Source organism: Camarhynchus parvulus, chromosome 1, assembly GCF_901933205.1.
Source record: "Camarhynchus parvulus chromosome 1, STF_HiC, whole genome shotgun sequence".
Lineage (NCBI taxonomy): Eukaryota > Metazoa > Chordata > Aves > Passeriformes > Thraupidae > Camarhynchus > Camarhynchus parvulus.
In genome coordinates, this window is record NC_044571.1 from 20,449,118 (window position 1) to 20,471,307 (window position 22,190).

The following is a 22,190-nucleotide window of genomic DNA, read 5'->3' on the forward strand; positions in this document are numbered from 1 at the left end:
GAAGTCCTATGTAATTTTGCATGAAGCAAGTTTAGAAGAAAAGAGGAAATAAAAATTAGACAAAATATATATTATTTACATGTGGAACACTTTTCTTCATAGTTTCAGAGAATTCAAACAGGGAATACAACCACACCAATGAAAAATGTGTCTGGGTGAAAATTGCTTTGAACCTTCAAAATCTCTACTGTAAAAAAGAGGGTATTAGCAAATCAATCATGTTTTTTTTCTATCCAATTACAACACACAAGAAATTATTTTGATCCAAGTGCTCTTGTGCAGCACAAACCTTCCTCATTTTACTTAAGATAGATACCTATAACATTTACTCCTTTACTGACAAAAGGCAAATACCATATTACATAGTGTTCCTAAATTGGAAATTTCCATAAAAATTCTCTTTTCCCCCCCACTCCTCTACTGTCCTCCACCACACTGGGCAACTTAAAGGATAATGCAAAAGATACGTGTACCTGTTTGTAGAAATCAGTGGAAGGGGATGATCTAGATCTCTCATGGGAGTATTGGGATTTCCCATGCTGTTCATGGCCTGTATCGAGGATATTATCAGCTGAGTGGTACCTTCCTGAGCCCCTTGGCTCTACTGGCTTCCACTGCTCCTTCCATGATGCTTCATACTCTGCAAAGGTTCCCAGGCGCTGTGGCTGTGCAGATTTCCCAATCCTCTCAGCAGCCCTATTGGTGCTGCTATGGTGGACACTGTCTTTTGAAGCATGAGCTGCTTCAGGTCCAACAGAGGCTACCTGATGTCTTCTCTCATACCAGAGCTCCTCTCCCTCTTGTGCTTTCCTATCTGGTCTCTCAGGCTGTCCCTCTGCTAAACCATGGAGACCTGGTTTCTGTGATGATTTTCTAAATGCGGGCTTGCTTGTTTCTTCAAAAAATTTCCACCTGTCTGCAAATGAACCCAAGGCTTCTTCTGATATGTTTGGACGGCAATGAGCATGGCATTCATCCTCTGACATGCCCACCTCATTCATCTTCTCTGGTTCTGAGTATGACTTCAGTTTTTGCTCTGTTGTGAACCTCTTCCTGGCTCCAATCCGAGAAACGTGATGAGTGCCACTCCCTGTAGGATTTGGTTTGGCTTGTGTAGCCTCAAGCAATCCAGAGGCATCTTCAGAAACCAAAGCCAGTAATGAAGAGTTATAACTACCAGTTTTCTGCTCAGGTGACCTGGGGAGGTATTCAGCGGGGCTGGGCTCCAAGTCCCGACGTTTGAAGGACGTTGCGCTCAGAACCCTGGCCTGGGCTTCCTTCAGATGATCTTTGTAGGTGCTGGTAAAGTTTGTGTCGGGGGACGTGATGACATTCCCTGTTGAATCTGGTTTCCAGGTCTCACTGCACTCCTCTGTTTCAGATGACCCTACTAGTGTAGCAGTACTTCTACTTTTCTGCAGCTTTGCTCTTCTCATTTGGATCTCATTTCTGAGGGTTGTTGCAAAACGATCACTCCTTCGTGCCTGTTTAGACAGGTGAGAGTCAAATGAGGTCTGTCGTTCTGATACCACTTCTGCATTGTTGTCAGACTGTTTTTTCCCTTCCTGAGCTAAAGAGTGCAACATTGGTGTCCTCTGAGGAGAAATCTTGCTACTCTCATCTTTCCCCCACCTAAAATCTTTCTGAGCAGATCTGTTTTCAGTGGTGAGGACACAGCCCTTTACATACTCCTGCTGACCATGCCTAGTTTCACTTTCCTCAGAGCTGTTCTCACAGCTTTTCTTTTGTCCAGATTTTTCAGTATGATTAGGTTTTTTAGATTCTTCTACTACAGCACACCTAGCCTCTCCCTCTCTGTCCACTGGGTAATGACTACTGTTCTCACACCTTGTCACTGAAGATGCAATAGACTGTTGAGGTAGATAGTATTTTGGGTTTGGGGCCATTGTAATAACTGCAGAATTTTCATGAGGTCCAAGTGACAGATCAGTTCCCAATGCAGGTTTCCAGCTGTCATCCTTGAGTTGTAGTGGCTTTGAGCTTCCCTGAGCAGGCTGTTTTGCTGTCACACAATAATATCGACTTTGTCCAGTGTTGTCCACCTTCTGTTCAGCAGCACTGTTCAAAGAGGAAGTGTTGAGCAGACTGGCTTGGTTTGGACTGTAGCCATGAAAATGATCTGTAGTTAACTCCTGAATACCACTGTAGGACAGGTAATGTTGCTGATCTTTAGGTGCAGCTAAGATTCTTGCACTGTGATAAAAGGTGCTTTCATCGCTGTACTGGTGCTGGTGGTGGTAAGAGTAAGCAGACTGTGCAAACCTAATGTCGGTGCTGGACAAGGATGGCTGCAGTTTGTTCACAGTTCCTGCATTACTACTGTACCTGTCACCAGCTGAAGAAAAAGTGTGTTCTGAACTGAGATCAGATTTGTAATTTGAGCTGCTGATCCTCCTGTCACATGCTCTGGAGGGCTGTCGCTGCTGCTCTGCAGTTTCCAAATTCCAGTCACTCCTGGGCTGCGATCGGTTCAGGGCTGTAAAGTGCTGCGTGCTGGCACCCTCTGAGTACACAGGGCCCTGGGCTTTCTCGTGGCCCTTGGTGGCAGCAAAGCTGTCACTACGAAGAGGTGGAGGTGGCGGGGGAGGAGATAAAGACCTCTTTTTATCAGGAACATACCAGACAGGTCCAAAACTGGATCTTCCTGAGCTAGTGAGCTTACCATCTGGGTGTTCCTCTGTTCTAGGACTTTTGTTGTTCTCGTATTGGATGGGAGCTGGCAAATACCCAGGTTTGTCCTCTGTTCCACTGCTGTCATTCAAAAACTGTCCAGAATTGCTTCCATGCTTAGCAGTCTCCCAGGGCCCCACTTTGTAAAGCATGTTCTCTGTTGAAGAAGTGTCTGCATTGGACAGAGTGTGGTCAGGGGTGCTAGAACTTGTGGAGAAAGATCCATAGGCTGAATCCCGTTTACTTTGGCTCCCTAGATGATCAATGCTACTATTAGACCTTGCAGAAGAGAGTCTTCCATACTGGGCTACTTGGGCAGTGTGGTCCCAGCTGTCCATACTTCCCAAAGAGCTGAATTGGTCAGAAGTGCGGTAGAGACTTGACTGATCCCATGAATTTGACAAGTCATGAGAAGAACAACTACTGAAGGAAACAAAACAAACAAACAAAAAAAAGTGTCAGAATAAATATAAAAGATGTCCAAAAATGCCACAACATAATTATAACCACCCATTTTAATAATATTGGTTAAATCCATCTGCAGAGCAGTTAAAGCTAAACAATCTAACAAAACAAAGTTTGAACACCAAGTCAGGGCTCCAACTTTATACTCCACCACTGATCAAAGCTTTAAACCTTAGTAACTACCTCAGCTTCCCTATGTAAGTTTGTCAGTAAGTAATATGCATTTATCTCATTGAAGGATCCCTGTGCAAATTGTTGATTTTGCTGATTTTGCTTTTAGAAAAATTTAGTTTGAGATCCATTAGCTCCCTCTTTCCCGGGACAAAAACCAACTTATTTTTCAGCTTATTTTCCAGGTACCCTGATTCTTCCAGCTGTTAAACTCACATACTTCCTCTCTTCATCTTCGAAATATGACTCCAAACTTCTTCAGCCCATGATGCTATTCCCTTGTCAATAAGTTACTCCAATAAAGTTACATCCACACCTGCCTATTTGTTTGATGTTTTAACTTTTAAGCAGAAATGCACTAAATGCACTCGTCTCAAATACCTCCTGCACATGCACCTTAGCAGTGTTGTTTCAAACCACTCTCAAATTGACACTCTTAAAACAACATTCCATTCCACCCAGTTCCACAACATTGGCAGGAAAACTTCAGGAGGAGATGCCAAAGCTCTGCATGGCCAAACAAACTTCTGACTTTCCTTCAAGAATCCTTACTGCCACTACTTTCTCCCTGCCACTCTTTCCTCTATAAAAACAACGTCTTTGACACTGTACTTTCTTCAGGTCTTTTGCTGAGAACACTATTCCAAAACCCTGCTGCTTCTGTTACCTTCCTACCCCATAAGTTTTGTTTCACCTCCTTTCATTTGTTTTCTCTCTCACAGTACCCACCTCCTGTCAATCCAACACAGTGATGCTGAGATGACAGTCTTGACAATTACTCTCATCACATCTCCCTCTTTGAACTTCACTGGCAGCTCCTCCTGCTTTTGTATACCAAATTCAAATTCTTGCCTTTGCATGCAAAGCCCCTTGGTAGAAATCCCAGACTTATTCCACTCCCCTGTAGCTATAATTATATGAAGCATCTATCAAATCTTGTGTTGTAAAGAGACTTGTGAAAGCTAGCAATGAAATTAGATTAATCCACATAAAAAATACCAAGACTGATACAGGTCTTCTGTAAAAAATATTGCAAAGGTCAACTCAACAGTTCTTTGGAATCCAGTATTAACAGAATTGGTTTTTTTCCCCTCTATTACTATAGCCTTTTCAACTTTTCTTATACAACATGGCCAAAAGCAACTTATATGAAATAAGAGAAGATATGCTTTATGCTTATTTTCTAAAAGCATTTTATTAATAAGATACACTAACAATGGCCTCATCTTGTGGGATTTTATGTTCTTTCATTCATTTATTTTCAGCATTTAAAACATCTTGCTGAATCCTTTAAAAGGTCTTAATTGCCATGTTAAGCTGATACTGTGTTGTATGTAAAAAGTATTGTAGTCATTACTGGGATTTTTTTGGTAAAAGAATAATGTAAGCCAGATATTACTAAGAATTGCTGATATTCCTACTCCCCTGAGCACTAAGGAGATCACAGAACCATTAAGGTTGGAAAAGACCTTTAAGTTCATAAAATCCAAACAGATACCTGGCATTAATTAAAAGAAAGATGCCACTTGTGCAGGAAAGCCTCCGTTTACAGGTCTCATGTAAATCTGCCAGTATCAAATGTGAAGCAGAGATATCATCATAGGAGGTCAAAGCTTTGCTAGAAAATGCCTAATGGAAACCCAACAGAAGCAGCAAGCACTTTAAAGGACAGGAAGGTTTCTAATGGCATGTTACTGCAAAGCATGGCCTCCCGTGGTCCTAAACAGCAGGGCAATCCTCCTGAGAACCCTGACATGGAAGAGAGTGCAGAGGCCAGTTGTGCCTGAGCCTGGCTGGCATCCCAGGATAATCTTCTCTCAATGGCTGTTCTAGAGCAGATTCATATAAGCACCTACACTGCTGGTCAAAGTTGGGTAGGTGAAGTCCAGGAATAATCTACAAACACCATCCCTTGGCCACACTGGCCAGTACACACCCTTCCCAACCCTGGGGCATGAGCTTCTTGCTCCTGGACCCTTACAGAAATGATCTCCTCTCAGCAACTGTTCCAGCTCTCTAGCCTTCCATGAGAGGCATCTAGACCTAGCCTAGTGCTCCCAAAGATAACTTACAATTTTTGCATTAAAGTCACATGATAAAAACCCTATACATATAGTGCTGGATGTGGAGGGCTGGGTTCCAGGACCACCCTCTCTCCTGCAGCCTCTTCTGGGCTGTCTTCCTCTAGCTTCATCTACCTTTTCAAATGTTCAAATTCATCAGGCCAGCAAAAAAGAAAGCCCAGCAAAACCAACCGATCAAAAAAACCCTACAGCAAATCAAACTGCCTATACCTTAACCTAGCAGTAGACTGTATAGACAGTCTTCCTGGGGCTGTTTTGGCCAGCTGTGCCCCACTCCACCAACACAAAAAAGTGTGGTGCATGCCCTCTCCCCTCATGAACTCTCCATGTTTTACAAGTGATTCAGTGAATTTTCACACTCACTGAGAGAATGCAGGTAGGCACATTCAGAAGAGAGTTTAGGCTTCGAATACCAATCTCAGATGCTTAGCTCAAGGAAGGAATGAAATTCCAGAAATAGCCCAGGGATGGGATGCCTGGGCTAGAAATAACCCCTCTTTGGGCTATTTCAATTATGTCCTTGCATACTGCTGCTTTCAACTACTGAATGCTGTGCTTTCTGATCAGCTGAGCTTTTTGTGAAATATACTTGTAAAGTGGGGAATCTCAGAGGCTGCTCACCTCTTTTTGCAGATCAGCAAGCCCAAAGAACCCCACTCTGCAACTGAGATCCCCAAAGTACCAAAATCCTTGGGCTGCTACTATGGGAATGCTGGCTATCCTCCAGCAGCAGCATGGTAAAAGCAGCTCTGCCTCAGAAACAGTCTTGGACAACAGACACCAGGGCTGACAAATCTCTCAAATATATTGTCTTTTAAGTGGGCAGCACAGGTAGCCAAGGGGTTCAGGATGGCAGTGACCTGGGAACTGTGGTATGAGACTGTGCTAAGGCCACTAAATCTTTCAGCAGCATGTGAGAAAGAATCTCTTGTTTTTATTAGTATTAGTGTCTGCCAGTAGTTGTGGCTATTTCTGATATGTGAGGGGAAAGGACTGCTCTATTCCCATCCCCTCTTTCTTTACATCCACAATTTCCTGACCAAACCTCATTTCAAACTGGCATGGAACAATTTTTTTTCTCTATTTTAAGTATTGGGACACACCCAGCTCCTATCAAACACCTTGAGACACATCTTGTGATATTTTACTTTCACAAGGTACAAGGACAACCACCAGGAAGAGCAGGAAGCATATAATGATTTACAGCTTAGTATAGAAGACTCATTAATAACTACAGCTATAGCATTGCAATGAGGAATCCTATAGAAGATTTTAGAAATTTCTGAATTTTGTTTCTATGTACAAGGACTTTCACTGTCTTAAAATCTATAAATCTAAATCAATGAATCTCTAAATCTAAATCAATCTAAAAACCTAAATCTATTATATGGTATTTAAACACAAACTTTAAATCAGTGTAAACCAGCAGAAATTGTAATCAAAGTTTCTAAAATTTCTACTAATAAAGTATTATAAAAAAACATTTAAAAAAAACCCTTTCTGTTGACTTTATTCAAGGGCAGTTTAAAAACTTAGCTTAAAAACAGTAGGGAACTCCCTAAGAAAACAATGTAAAAACATTGTAAATGTTCATCTAAATGTAAAAATTAGATGAAAAAATAAAATAAAATACTGAATTATTAATGTTCATTTGTTTTGACTACCACAAAAAATTAATCTCAAGAAGTAATGATTCAGCAGAGAATGCACAGCACTAAGTATAGAAAACCAAAGTCTACTTCCCAAACCGGGACTGCACACCAGACTAATTTTCTGTAATGCTCAGTGTAACTATGGCCCAATGGGAACTGAGAAGGAAAAAGTAATGAAAGACAAAAAAAAAGTAACACCCCATCCCTCCCAAAAACCAAGAAAATCTTTCATGAAAATGAAAAAGAACGTAACCTAAGAGCAGGAAACAAACAAGAACCTGCAACCAGACACAAAGAGGCGTTACCTAAAGGTTTAGAGTTTCACAGCTAAAACTGCCTGGCTGTCAGCCTTTCTCCTTTAGTGTTGAATGTGACCTAACAAATATTAAAGTGCTTTAAACAGGGACTGAAAATCATTGGTCTTATTACCTCTCTAGACAAGCAAGATCACAGATGTAGGGAAGGATTACAGAAAGACATTTTGACTAATTAAACCAGTAATACCCTTAAAAGGCAACAGTAAAGCATTCTGCACCCTCTCTTTAGAAAAAGCACTTTTAATTGTTTGAAACAGTATTTTTATTTTCTTCTCCCTTTCCTATTTCACTTTATGAATGTTAATTTTGATGGTTACTTTGCCTTAGGATTTTCCCAGTGGACATTGAAAAGAAATGCAGAGCAAGAAGCAGAACCTTGTGGCTGCCTTTAAAGCTAGTTTCTTACCTTTCAATCACATGCACATATCACAAACCGTTTCAGAAATCCACTCATCCACATGTCAAACTTCCCCAACTCCCCCTTCGTGCACTGCAAGGACAGGCAGCTAAAGAAGTACAACACCACGATTCTGTGTTGTTTTTTAAAAAAAAACTCTCAGCAACATGAGCTGCATTACTGCAGGCTCGCTGGTAGGAGCTGGATGTGTGTAACCCAAGTAGAGACTCACCTTGCATGGTAGCTGGAGTGCCAGGAGGCGCAGGCATGAGACGAGGCGAGGTGTGACGTGGCTGCCTCAGGCTGACTTTCGGTAAATTTGGTTGCGTGCCAGGAGTGCGGCCTGCAGGCTAGGTCATTCCTTCTGAAAACAACAGAGGCACAGGTGCTGTTTTAATGCAAACAGTTCAAAAAGGTGATATACAGCAAAAAAATCTACCAGGGCTGCAGTAAAGCATTTCACAGATAGGACTGAGATATAATGACTTCAAGCGACAGCAAAACTTTCTACGTGCATGCATGCCAGTTTTGAAAAGACATAACCATTTCTTTAAAATGCTTGAGATGCAGTGAAATGCCAATTTATTTTTTTAAATGGGTGGCAAGGTGGGTGTTTTTTACAAGGAACAGAGATTGATAAATTTTAAAGTGCCTGACATGTATCCAGAGATTTAATAGTTAAAGCTAATATTAGACTTTGAACTCTTTTACAACTTGCCAACAGTAAGGCTTTGGTAAGATTTTACTGTAGGTAGGTGCATATAGGAGGAGCTTATAGGAAGAAATGAGTTAATGACAGGAAGGATTAAAGCCATATATATTGTTTCATACAAGTTAGTGATACAAGCAATCATATTAACTCCAGGCAAGTTCTGCTTCAGCTCTTGAAATGTTTGGCATCTCAGATATGCAGGGAGGTTTTGTTTGTTTTGGTGTTTTCTGGGATTGTTTTTTAAAGAATACATCTCAGTATCAGTTCAGTGAATCATGTAAGTCCCCAAATATCTACTTGGATATCACCTCCAAATGTTCCTGCTCACCTAACAGAAGAGATCCCTTCTAAGAAGTACCAACAGTAGGTTGTTGTTAGAATTATGCACCTTAAAAACTGTTTTGAAAAACTGCTCCATAGTCCTCTAACCCCTTCCTTCTGCTCAGGAATTAGTAACTACAGCTTGCATTGCCTTCCAAGGACTTGCTGTTTGTTACAGCTCTCAGCACTCATGGAGTAAGTGCATTCTTTTTTCCCTAAGGTTAATAAGCCTTCTGGGTGGAATCCAGCTACTTCTGTTTCAGTGAGCAGATGCCAATTACAGGCCATTTGTCTGGACCCTCTCCTTGGGAATGAAGCAGGACCTTCTCTGAAAGTAATTCTTCCTGCCCTTCTTCTTGGCTCATCCTGGAGGAAGTGCAATTTAAAATTTAGATGCAATATAAGGTTTGACAAATCCCATCTTTTGAAGTCTGAGTATGAAATAAAGGCTTATAGGACCTGTAGTTGTTGAATTTTTTTAAATGTACTTCTGTACTTAAGAAATCTGTTACTCCAAGATTAAGTAATTTTCTACACTGAAGAAGTGTTCCATATTTTCAATTTGAACTGTAAAAAAGTACTTCTACATTTTTTTACTCATTCCCCCTTTTTATACATTTGTCTGCTATCATACCACCACTGCATTTAGAGATCAAAACTAAAGCAAATATCTTCAAAACTCAGGTCAGCTCTGAGTACATGGCTTTTCACAGTACATTCAGCAAGGTCTGAAGAAATCAGTGATCAATTGTCTTTCCAAACTCTGCATGCAGGATTACAAAAGGAGAATAACAATTCTACAGGGAAACTGTAATTTCACTACAAAGTGTAGCATCATTATTGCGACTAAAAAAAGAAGTAATTGTTTCCATAAACAAAAGCCTACTCTTCTCAGTGTGACAAAAGAGAAAACGATTAAGCAGAGCATCTCTAGCTGCTCCTTCTTGGTAGGACATGACATTCAGGGAGTGGAGGCGCCCCAGTACTCTCAGTGCAAACAAGTGCAAAAGATTCTGCTCAGCCATGTGAGGACAGGCTCCAGACAGTCCTTGCTTGCTCCAAGCTTATGTGCAAGTATGGAAAAAGTTATGACTCCACTGTTCTGCTGCACAGAACATCACATGAACTTTTCCCCCCACTGCTCATCTTTAACAGTACTGACAGCAACTCAGCAAACGACAAATACCTGGTAAGGCAAATTCAGCAGATCGCCTAGGCATCAATTCAGCTGAAAAGGTTTATCTTTTATGAGACAATTACTTTTCTGTGATGTACTGCTAAGGAAACACAAGACTAGGAAACTAGCACAACACAAGCAGCATTTGGAGCATAAGGAAAAGAAGGTTGGGAAGAGGGCTTCTGTGACAGCTTGGGCTTGACAAATGGCAGGAGGAATCCAAGCACTGGGAAGAAACAGAAGGGATGCACATGTAAGTCAGTACTGTACCTCATGGAACTTGTCAAGATCTTGATAAGATAGTTCCTCGCTATGTGAATGTCATTTTCAGAAGGCATTTTCTGTGCTACAATATCCACCACCACTTTCATCTTCCTGAGCAGCCAAGCAAGGGGAGGAACAGACTGGACTGAGTTTTGGCATAAGGCAAGTCAAGTGGACATGAATTTACAAGTTCTGTTGAATTTTCTGTTTTTGTGGCCAGACAGGATTTTTGAGAGGGTCTTTTTTTTTTTTATTTGGTCTGAACAGCCTAAAAATACTGCTGGGATACCTAGAAGGTGGAATTAATAGACATCACAGATACCTGCTTTTGTTGGGAAGTTCACAACATGACTAAAAATTAGTTCACTGTGCACAGTCAACAGTACTTTCTGATAGTAATTCCAATTAAATGGTAAGAATCTATCCTGCACTTCAAGAAACTATTTTTTCTAAAAAGTGGACTGCAATATAAATATTGATTCTAAAACTCAGCAAATGGATAGAAGGACTACAAAGAAATTATTCAAAGATTCAAACCAGGAATAGTTTGCAGACAACTGAAGAAGCTGGAAGCTAAGCATTTACATTCTAATGTAAAACCTTTCTGTTACTTCTGAGTGACAGAATGAGATCATCTGAACCTACAACTCAGAAAACCTCCAGCATTAATGGAAGCATTATTAAAAGCATTTAACTGAAAGTATCTTTCTACCAGTGCTTTTACAGAAGCTGCTGGAAGGAAAATGTTGATAGGCACAGAAGATAGGTTACAAAGGAAAAAAGATAAAAAAGCCAGCAGATACAACAACAGAAGCGTGTGTTTCCCCAGCACCACCTTCTCCAACAGAAATTGTATCATTCTTATCTACTAATAGCACCTCTGTTGTAATCCTGCCATACAGGCTTGTGCATCTGGAGTAACCAAAGCAAAAACGTGACAGGCAGTTCCAGGGGCCTGCATCCAAATAAAAACCAATTGCTAGAATTTATTTCATAGAACCATAAAATAGTTTGGGTTGGAAGATCAGTTAAAGTCAGTTAAAGATCACTCAGTTAAAACACCCCTGCCATGGACAGGGGCACCTTCCACTAGAGTAGGCTGCCACAGCCTCATCCAGGCTGGCTTTGGACGCTCCCAAGGATGGGGTATCCACAACGTCCCTGGCAACCTGTTCCAGTGCCTCCCCACCCTCATCCTAAAGAATTTCTTCGTAATTATCTGATTAGTCTGGTAATGCTTCATTCTAGCCCCTTGAACGAACAGAGGCCCAGCTGCTGGCACACACCTCAGGCTGAGGCAGCCCAGCTCTCCCTACAAGCAGCGGCACCGCACGGGACAGAGGCAGGCGGTGCCGCTGTCCCGAAGCCCACGGGCCGTGTGTCCCTTTCCCGAGATGCCTTCCCTTTCCCGAGATGCCTTCCCTTTCCCGAGATCCCGTCCCTTCCCTCTCGGCCTCCTCTCCCTGCCCCGCCCGGCCCGCCGCCCGCGCCCCCTGCCGGCTGCCGTGCCCCGGGAGGCCGCGGCTCCGGCGCCGCCTCACTGCCGATCCTCCGCCTCCTGCCGGGATTGTTCCTCATCCCTACGGAGCCCTCCTCAGGCCGGCACAGCGGCACACGCTGCCGTGACCACACGGTGGCGGCTTTTCTCCTAGCGGCTGCAGCCCTGGGACTGCAGAATTGCGCTCCACACCCGCAGTAATCACTGACAGCCAGGGCTCCCCACAGCACATCTAACCAGGAGTGAGCATTAGAGGCCAGTCCTTGCAAATGTGGCGTCACCCACTGTTCATCTGTATCTGCTGTGACAAGAAATACATCATAGACTCAATCAAAGAATGGTTTGGGTTGGAAGAGCCTTAAAGATCATCTCATTCCAACCCTTCTGATGAAGGCAGGGACACCTTCCACTAGAGCAGACCATTTGCTCAGAGCCCCATCGAGCCTGGCTTAAATGTTTTTAAGGTATGGGCCATCCACAGCTTCTCCAGACAACCCATTCCAGTGCCTCACCACCCTCAGAGCAAAGAAGTTTTTCCTAACATCTAATCTAGACCTACTCTCTTTCAATTTGAAGCCATTCCCCCTTGTCTTGTCACTATATGCCCTTGAAAATAGCCTCTCTCCAATTTCTTGTAGGCTCTGGAAGACTGCTACTATGTCACCCCAAAGCCTTCTCTTCTCCAGGCTGAACATTCCCAGTTCTCTTAGCATTTTCACATAGGAGAGGTGCTCCAATCTTCTAATCAACTTGGTGGCTTCCTTTGGACTCACTCCAACAGGTCGATTGTCCTTCCTGTGCCGGGGATGCCAGAGCTGGATGCAGTACTCAAGGTGGGGTCTCTTTGCCCTAATAAAACCTGGGTTTAGATAAGAAATCGCCATTTTTCAAAAGTAAAAGGATGGACAAGTCAGTGGCTTCAGTCAGAACTAACCTGAATCTACAAAGACAGGAAAAAAAATCCCAAAGCAGAAGCATCTGCTCTTTTTAACTCTTACTGTTACACACTGTCAGCCCTAAATCTTTGAGTGAAAACTTGTAGTGATCATTTATATTAAAGATTCTTTAAAAATAGATATATTCCCTTTTCAGTCACTTATGTTTCTATAGAAAGCTGTAGACCATGTTTCAAGGTACAAACACAAGAATTTGGGAACCAGTCAGTGTAGTGATGCTGAACAGCAGCCATCAAAATAAAACTCTTCTCCCTCCATTCACCAGAGTGCTACTCAAAGCTTTCCAGCAGTGCAGCAAAGCCTTTCTGTGTTGTTAAGAACTTTGTTTTTAAAATAGCCCAAGCTCACTTTTCCAAAGTTGCAGCAGGAGGTCCAAACTACTGGCAGTCATTTTAAACCTTGTCTAGAACCAGAAATGTTGCCTAATCCCAGTGTAATTGGCTACAAGACATGCCAAAGATGCAAGGCTAAGGAAATGCAGAAAGGCTGCAGCCCTGAGATAAAATGGAAACCTGCACAGGCTTAGAGGTCAAGTGCAATCACTGGCACTCTCAAACAAGCAGCACACTCAAGCACTGCACTGCGAGGTACAGCTCACAAGGTGCCCTTAGATTGTGTCAAAGCCAAATAAACCAAACCATGCTGCTCTTGTTTGTCCTGCAGAAACAGAACCAGTTACAAACATGCTGCCCCATGCCAGCTACACAAATTGCCTAGGAAAGGTTCAGGTTTTGCAGTGTCCTCAGCAAGCTGCTCACACATTTTATTTTTTTTTTTTTTACTCCATGTACAGAAAATGTCAAGAATTTGTAGTGACAGCACAGGGGCTCTTGTTTGTCCACTTGTAAATCCCAAACAGCTTCAAAGTTCTCAGTTTTCTCACCTCCCCTCCCTTACAATAACAGTAGGCTAGACATACCAATACCTCATTAACAAATTTTTTTTAGTAAATCTGTATATGCTGGGGGAGCAAAAGTCTTCCCAATCCATGAGGGTTTTTTGCAGTTCACCAATCTTTTGTTCAGTAAATTAAAACACACCAGAAGACCAACATATAATGTAATTAACTGGGTATACAAAAAGCCACTGCAAAGGAACTGCTAAATTATTTATTCAATGTATTAAAAACATGTCTGGATTTTGTTAGTCTTCTGAATCCTTGGCAGGAAAAAAAAAAGGAGGCTGAATACCACCATGAGTCTGCAGTTACCCAGAGAGGCCTCAAATAAAAAGAAATTGACAATGTAACTGTTTTTCATTCCAGAAGCTGTTATATACATTTGTCACTGCAGATTTGAAGAATTCATTCAACTGTCTAATATGGGAGCTCATGATTAGAACTAGATGATTTTTCTAAAATGAAGAAATATTTTTTTAAAGGAGCACTTAATTTGATCTTTCTTCTTACCCTGTCTTGAAAACAGACAAACAACATTCCTTTCTATAGAATACCAAAGGAGTCATCATCCTATACAAAGATATTTGGTATTATCTATCTCAGACAGCTATATTCATAGAATTCAAATTACTTCATGCTACATTAGTCACCACTGGCAGATCTATCTGCCAGGGAAATATGGAAATGAAGTATCTAAAATCTGGCAAAATGCTATCACCCAGCAGCAAAACTCTGTAAGGAATGTGAATGGTTTCTCATGCCATTCTCAGTAAATAAATACATGCAAGATTTATCCTAATTTAGGCTAAACCAGTTGTTATCAATTCCATAAAAAAGCTCTTGATTAAGTCCAATACAATTCTCCTTGCCATTTTCAGTGTTGCCCTGTCTCCTGACAAAGATACATCTATATCTTTGGATGTAACAGCAAACCAAGTGAGGACAGAGCATCCAAAACTTGAGGTGGAGCACTTTTTCTGAACAGTTTCCTGCTTTATGTTTTCTTCATTTATTTAAAAATAAAGGACGGAGGGTGGTACATATGTCAAAGAATATGAGAAGGAAGAAAAATACAGAGAGTCCTCCTGAAAATTTCCATGCAGAAATTGTGTATTAATGGATTTCCCAAATTAAAAAAAACTTCCACTATATATTTTGAAGTAAATCTTCACTGTCACTCATATCCAATATTGATTATATATATATACACACATATCTATCTCTCTATATAGATCACGCATAGATTTATACATATATGCAAAGTGACTTTTTGGGCTTTTCTAGTTCCAAAATATCCACAATTTCTCTGACCAGGCTGATGGTTTTGCACTCCAGCCACTGCTTTTTTGGTCTTCCCAATATACTGAAGCACTGCTAAAACCTGTCCCACTACCCACTTATGAACTCACCTCTATGCTGCTTTCTAGAGCATCACAGTCTCAGCCACTTCCTTCCCTTTCTCTTAAGCCTGTCCTACTGCCTTTCCCTCCGATTCTGTCTTAGATGCCCCAAGTTCCTACTGTCCTGGGGCTAGGCAGCAGCAATTTAAATGCTTTTTCTAAAGTACACTGTGCCAGCATACAGACTGCCCATCCAGGAGAGCCTTAAACATCCTTTCAAGTAAGTACAGAAGATACATTATCCCCTGGCTTTTCCAGGAGAGGCAGAAACATCAGGACTTTTAACTGTAGAGGTATCACACCCTTTATATTATAGAGATTAAACTTAAGATGTGTAAAATGTCTTTTAATGGTGAGCAAAAAACCCAAAAAACTCTTGGTAAGTATCATCATGGCAAATCCTTTAGGGCCATGTCTTTTACCTCTGCAGATCTGTAGTGAGCTTTATAAAAACAACACATACCATCCCCTCCTTTCTTTCAGGGTCACTCCCTGAATACAAAAAACACCTGAATGGAACTCTGTTTCAGATGAAGCCAAAACCTGTCTGGATTTACATCTGGCTTGTTCACAAAAGGAATGGTTAAATCAGATGCACTGCAGGAACAATTAATGAAATATTTAATTAAGTAAATCTTTAGAACAATACTGCTGATCCCCATTAGAAACAATATTGTTATTTTCATCCAAAAAACCTCATTGAAGTAAGAAGTAGAACTAACTCAACAGTCCCACATAAAGTCTTACTGCTCATCTATTTACAAGCTTTCACTTGTTAAATACTCTAATACTGCTTCTCAGCCTATTCTCACAACACTTGGAATTCTCAAGTAAGCTTCCAAATAAATACTGATCACATCACACAGCATCCAGGACCCATTTACTCTGGTTTAGCCATAACTAAGACAAAAAATGAGTGTAATACTGTAAAAAATTACATTACTTTCCACATTATTAAAGAACTGAATAAGCTTTTCATGTAGAAATTTTCCCTTGAGGCATCTTGGTCTCAGAAGGACAATAGAGATTTGAAAGAAAAATCTGCTCCACCAAAAAAAAAAAAAAAAAAAGGAAAAAAAGAAAAAAAAATTTTAAACCCAAACCAACAAAAAAATCCCAAAACACAACAAAACCAACCAACAAAAACACAAATGAAAAAAATCCTACCAAACCAAAACCAAACTCCCCCAAAAACTCCTCTTCTGAGAAGCTCCTTCTGGATTACATATACTAGTGCATGTAAAATTTTCTACCTCTTCCACTGAATTGAGGTAGCTATGCAACTGTAAATCACTCTTTGATACACGGCATGGTTTGTAAAAAGGATTTTTATTGTCATAAAAACCTATTTTCAGATTAAAACAGACATTAGAGTTTTGGCACATTACAGAGACTGTAATTTGGGCAGGAAATCTCAGCTGCCCTAACATGTTGGAAACCGAAGGCGTAAGGTGGTTACAGTTGCACAATCATCCAAGTAACCTCTCCCTCCTTACCTCCCAGGGCAGCTCAAGTTTCAGGTGAAATTAATTGTCAGTTCCAAGTTAAATCCCGTTCTTAATCTCCAACTGATGACTGCAGCCATAACAGCATTATAACACGCAGCAGCACAATTTGAAACCCTTACACATCCATCTACCACTTTTCCATTGGCAAAGGGCAGATATTTTCCTGCAACTTCTTGGAGCATGAGCTACTCTCTTCCTATGCCTGTACTAACACAGGCCAAATATTTCCAATATTTTGTGTAGACTCTTAGTGGAAGGAATCTGCATGGACAGGTACAATGCTGTCTCTGAGAGCCCCCACCACCCTGTGGGTAGGAGCCTGACCCTAAGAAATGCAATCCATGCCCTCCATCCCTAGGGGGGAGACGGGGACTGCAGTAAAGGCAAGTCCAAGAAGCTGGACCCCTGCTGAGGCTGGTTCTATGTCCTGTTTCATCTTCTGACATTTCATTCTGTGAGAAACAGAGCTGCTTCCCTTGATTTGGATACACTGGGAATAAGTACAAACCCTCATTTTGAGCAGATACGTGGCAGCCCTAAAACACAATCACCTGGAGCTAGAACATTAATAATGACCAGACAACTCTAATTTCTGGGATTCCTGGAACAGCACTGATTTTGCTTGGGGAACTAGGTTTTTAGGCTTATTTTACAGAAACTGAATGTGCCAAGATATGCACCCAATTTAACATCATTAGATTTGAATGCTGGGTTCAGTCACTTCACAGCAAAATAAAAGCTATTTTCCAAGCAAAATTGAAAACAGAATCACTTCACAGCAATAACAACACAAATCTTCAATAGATCATTTTTCTTCCAGCCCAGCTCACACCACCCCTTCAGATCTCAATCTTTAGCCACCCTAATTATCACCAAGTTAAGTTTTACAAGGGAGTAAATCTGGCAAAAGTAGAATAATAAATGCCCACAGGTGAAACATGTGCTTTGATACACAGAAATCAAATCAGAAACAATCTAAATTTTCCAAGCCCAGATCAGTTACAATTGATGACAAAATACAGGAAAAAATTCTCCAATTAATATTCATAAATAGTTACTTCTGCTGCCAAAGCTTGTTTGTTAAAAAGCTGCAGGAACTATCAGCATCCCTCCAAAATGATCAAGTAGTTTAATAACTGAGCTCATCCATGCATTCTTCCTGCATAAACCAAGATATCTATAGACAATCTCACAACAGACCACACAGATACTATGACTACATTCACATGCAAATTGTACCTACATCACTATTACTAAACTTGGAGCAGCGACTATGCCTCTAACAGTGAGTACTCAGTTGTTTGAATTATATGTGCTGCATTTAGTCACCTTCAGATGGGAAACAAAGCTGGCTTTTAACACTCCTTCTAGGGTAGTGCAGAGCTGTGCACAAGGATGTCTAAACAACCTCAAAGAATAGAGAAGGTATCTTCATACAGAAAAAAAAATCACTGAGACACACTGGCTACCACATATGGGCTCCAAGTGACTAATGGATGTCTAATATTTTATAGCTTTACTCAAAGTTCAGAGAAGCCACAGAAATGTGGGATGGATTTTATGTGCCAGTGCTCTGCTACGTATTACTATGTTATTATAAATCAACAGTAACCTGCAGACATTGATCCTAACTCTCCTGGGATCCTTCCCCACAAATACAGCGGGGAGATCCTACCTGAGCAGCCCTCTTGTGTGAGAAGGTCCATTAGCCTCACTAATTAAGGATTTCTCTAATGGAACTGACTAGCCTGTCTGGTCACCACTAAGAAGATAGAGACAGAAACACATCCTGAGCCCATGCTGCTCCAGCACCCCACCTTCACAGCATATATGTCCTTGAGAAGCTGGAAACAGTGACTGCCTGGCAGTGACAAAAAAAAAAATCCTAAATTAATCATCTAACTCCCTTCCCCTTCCTCAAACTGTGTAAGACAAGTGTATTTAAATGATTAGGCTGTTTTCCCCCCACTTTTTCTCAGTACTTCATACTCCTCTCCTTCCCAAGCAGAAATCCCACAACCCTTTCTTTAGATTCATTATGAAGAACAAACCATTTTGGTCTCACATTTATCAACATAGTCATTTCCTCTTGCACTGTTCCGTAAAAATCCCCTTCCACCCTCGCATAAGCTCTGTACATGTTGGCAAACAGCTCACAGTTTCACTGAGAAACTTTTTCCACCAAATCTTCTTTTCACACCACTAAAAACTCGAGGCCTAAAAATTCTCAAGGCCTTGACACTTTGAGTTCCACCAAGAGTGACTCTGATGCTCCATCCGTCTCCATCCCATACTGGGATGAAGAGACCACCCAACAAAACTGGTTGCAGACCTCTTAGAAAGTAGTAATGCAAACCACTCCAGTGCCTGGCCCAGCTGGGAGAGGAGTGGTTTTGCTCAGCAAGACAAAGCACACTGAAGCCATGTCTGCCTGAGAAATGGGAGGCAAATTTGAAAGCAAAAACAAAATACTCTTTTCAAAGTCACCTCCCCTCTTCCACACCTGTGACTCCACTTCAACAACCCTATAATGAAATTTTAATTGGATGCATTTGAGACAACAATGCATCGCTTTTTTATCCCCCTCATCCAACAAGTTACAAAAGACACAAAAAAGCCAAGAGAAGGCACCCTGAGCACTGGCTTATCCCAACATCGGAAAGAAGAGGTGAGGAGCTGCCGAGTGTCCCACGTCCTGTCCAGGCTGGCAGAGCCGTCGGTACCTACCCGGGCTCCGTGCTGGGCGGTGCCTCCTCCCTCGGGCTGCAGGCAGAGCTCTCGGCTGGCGGAGCGGGACCGGCCCGAGAGCCAAGCCACGGGCCCGAGCCGGCACCGGGGCTGTTCCCGGCACCCTCCCGGGCTCCGTCCCCGGCAGACGGGAGCGATGCCGGCCGAGCAGAGCATGGGACTCCTCAGCCCTTGCCACTGGCTGTCCTGTGCTAATCTGCGGCCGCCAGCTTAGGGATATAAATAGATTCACAAAGGAGCCTTGTGAGCGCTCCCCGCTAAGAGCCGGGGCACTTCAGATTAGCCAGACCCGCGACTCTGCCGCCGAACGCTGCTGCGGAGCTCGGCGGGGAAAAGCTGAGCAAAGCCCAAAAAATGAAACCAGAGGACTCTTCCTGACGGAGGAGGAAGGAGGGGGATTTTTAGTTTTCATTTGAAGTGGCGTTCGAGACGGCGTATGTAAAATGCACTGGCATTATACTGCTGAAACTGTTCGTTTGATCTGTTCTATCCTTTTCCAATATTCTAAGCAAATACATGGGCCGGTAAATAGATGGGTCTGGGGCACTGCATTGTAAAGAAGTTAATGTCCCCCATGAGACGACAAAGCTAAAAGAAAATCTCTTAAGAGCTGATGGATCATCAGTGGTTGTGGAGAGTTACAGATGTTTTTCCTACACATGAAAAACAACCAGTCTTCTCAGGGAGCAGCACTTTCCCTAAAAGAGAGACATCCTGTTAGATCCCTAGAAATAAACCACATCAGTATGCAGGCACGGGAAATCATCACCTACAGGTACATCCATCCCCCAGGGAGAAACATTACAAATTCTGGGGAGTTCTTTGAAAGGACAATTTATTTTAAAAGTCTTCTGAAAAAAATAAGCTTTACTCCATAGTCACACAATTAATCCCCTTCTGCTAGCCAGATTTGCACATGTAAGCTTGCTTGATGGTTTTTGACCATCATTATACCTGATGATATAAAGGATACAGTAACAGGCTGCACAGTTTCTTTGGGGGAAGATGAAGAAGATTAACTATACTGCACTATTAAGGATTTGCACAGCAGAAAAAAGATAAAATTTCTTCTTACACACTGGCCTATGTGCCACAATCATGTTTTCCTTAGGTTCACTGACAGCAGCTATACATTTTTTTGGTTCTGTTATGTAACAGAGTGGACTGATTGCACCACAGCATCCTTACCAACTGACTGACCCCCATCCTGCATGTGTAAAATGAACAGCTTCTCACAGGTCAAAGCAGGATGCATTTATAGCTGCAAATGAAAAGCTGGAAGTTCTATGGATTTACAGAAATACTCAAACTTCAGGAAGGAGGTTGGCTAAAGGGCAAAAAGTGGTCTCATGTTATGCAAGCATACATATTTGGACTGTAATAATAAATAGAGTTAAGGCAGCATATGACAATTACAAATTACAAAGAAGTCCAAGAGCTCAACTGTGTGAACCTGCTGGAAAGTTAGATGGCGTCTGCTTAAAACCTTCTCAGCCAGATTGATATATTCTATTAAAAAACAACTACACTTCATATAAAGGTGAGAGTACAGATTACTCACAGATGTTAAACTTAATGTAATGAGGTTTTTTTGGAAATAGCCTTTAATAAAGGTAAGCTAAACCTAGCATGATGCCTTCTTATTAACATTAACACACATGCCTGTGTGTGCATGTGCATACTCAGTCCACAGAAAGGCAGACTGTGACTTAATGGCTGGCTTTTCTAACAGTGTTTCAGAAAAAGTCTAACAACCATGGAGTTATTGCTGTGTTAATGAGGATGCAGACCTGACAAATATTATTCTTGATGACTTACCTGGAAAAACAGAGAAGTAAAATTCAAGTGGGAAAAAAGAATTTTTTTTCCTGGATTTCCAGAAGCAAGTCATCCTCTCTCTACATAACAGAAGAATAAATTGCACAGGGTAGATACTATTGAATCTGTTGTCTAAAAAAACAATGAGAATTACATTGATACAGTGGTAAGAGACAAGGAAAACCAACTATTTCCTTAATTTTAAAGAAAAAGAAAACCTGAGCCTCAAAATACAGTTGACTAATAGGATTTTTAATTTGCTTTAAAAAGCCTCTTTTCAGTCTTAATCTGCAATCAGATACTGCTGAGCTGTCCTGCTAGACTGTGGCCAAGACAGCAAACAAGCTCATCTTACCTTCACTTCAAAAACTGCTGGGCACAGCAGTACATTTGCTGGAAAACAGCTATAAACAGTCACATAATTGCTATGAAAGCTTTCCCAGAAGACTAGTTGAAATTTTAAAAATATCCCTGAAAGAACTAGGATTATCACAGTGCTTATGTGACATATAAGATCCAAAGATGAGTGAAGGTGGGTGATCAGACAAATGCCACACACAAGAGTTCAGCCTACAGAAGAGAAACTTTTCAGTCAGGGGCCAAGATCCCTCTCATTCAAAGCCTTATCTCAAGTGTAAACCTGCCTCTCTAAGAGAATACAACTAAGTAAACAACCTGGAATCATTACTCCAGTTGCTGTTGGGTTACAGCATACAAGGAAAAGGAGCCTACACCCAACATCACACCCTGGATATTAATAATACAGACATGCTTATAAAGTTATGACACTGGATGCACAATCCCAATAGTATCAAGTCTATGTAGCAGCAAACAACTGCTCAATAGTAACTGTTCTTGAAAGAGCAAACTGTATGTCCCTAGTTCAAAGTAAACCCCTGCACACCACAATCTGAGCTCCCAGGCTTTGCCTCTTTACTGAAAATTAAAACATCAGCTAAAAAAATTGTATTAAAAAACAGAATAGGTCAAGCGTTAACCCCCCATCTTCTCCTTTCCCATCCCCAGAATGAGGAAGCACAGACTCAGGGTGAAAAGTTTTTAACTTTTCACCAGGAACACACATATCAGTTTCACTTGAAAAGTCTCCCAAAA

At 41.5% G+C, this 22,190-nt stretch overlaps 1 protein-coding gene across 2 annotated transcripts in view; it reads right to left on the minus strand.

Annotated features, from left to right (window-relative positions):
• Positions 1–22,190, minus strand: part of SHROOM2 (shroom family member 2) — a 117,185-nt gene that overhangs the window by 36,269 nt on the left and 58,726 nt on the right. Inside the window, exons 3-4 of one of the 2 annotated variants that reach the window (XM_030960044.1) lie at positions 8,010–8,141; positions 474–3,111 (exon numbers count right to left, since the gene is read on the minus strand). In XM_030960044.1, the coding sequence (XP_030815904.1) occupies positions 474–3,111; positions 8,010–8,141 (2,770 nt within the window). Of the gene's footprint in view, positions 1–473; positions 3,115–8,009; positions 8,142–22,190 lie in introns of both variants that reach the window. The other variant, XM_030960033.1, reaches the window with a different exon arrangement.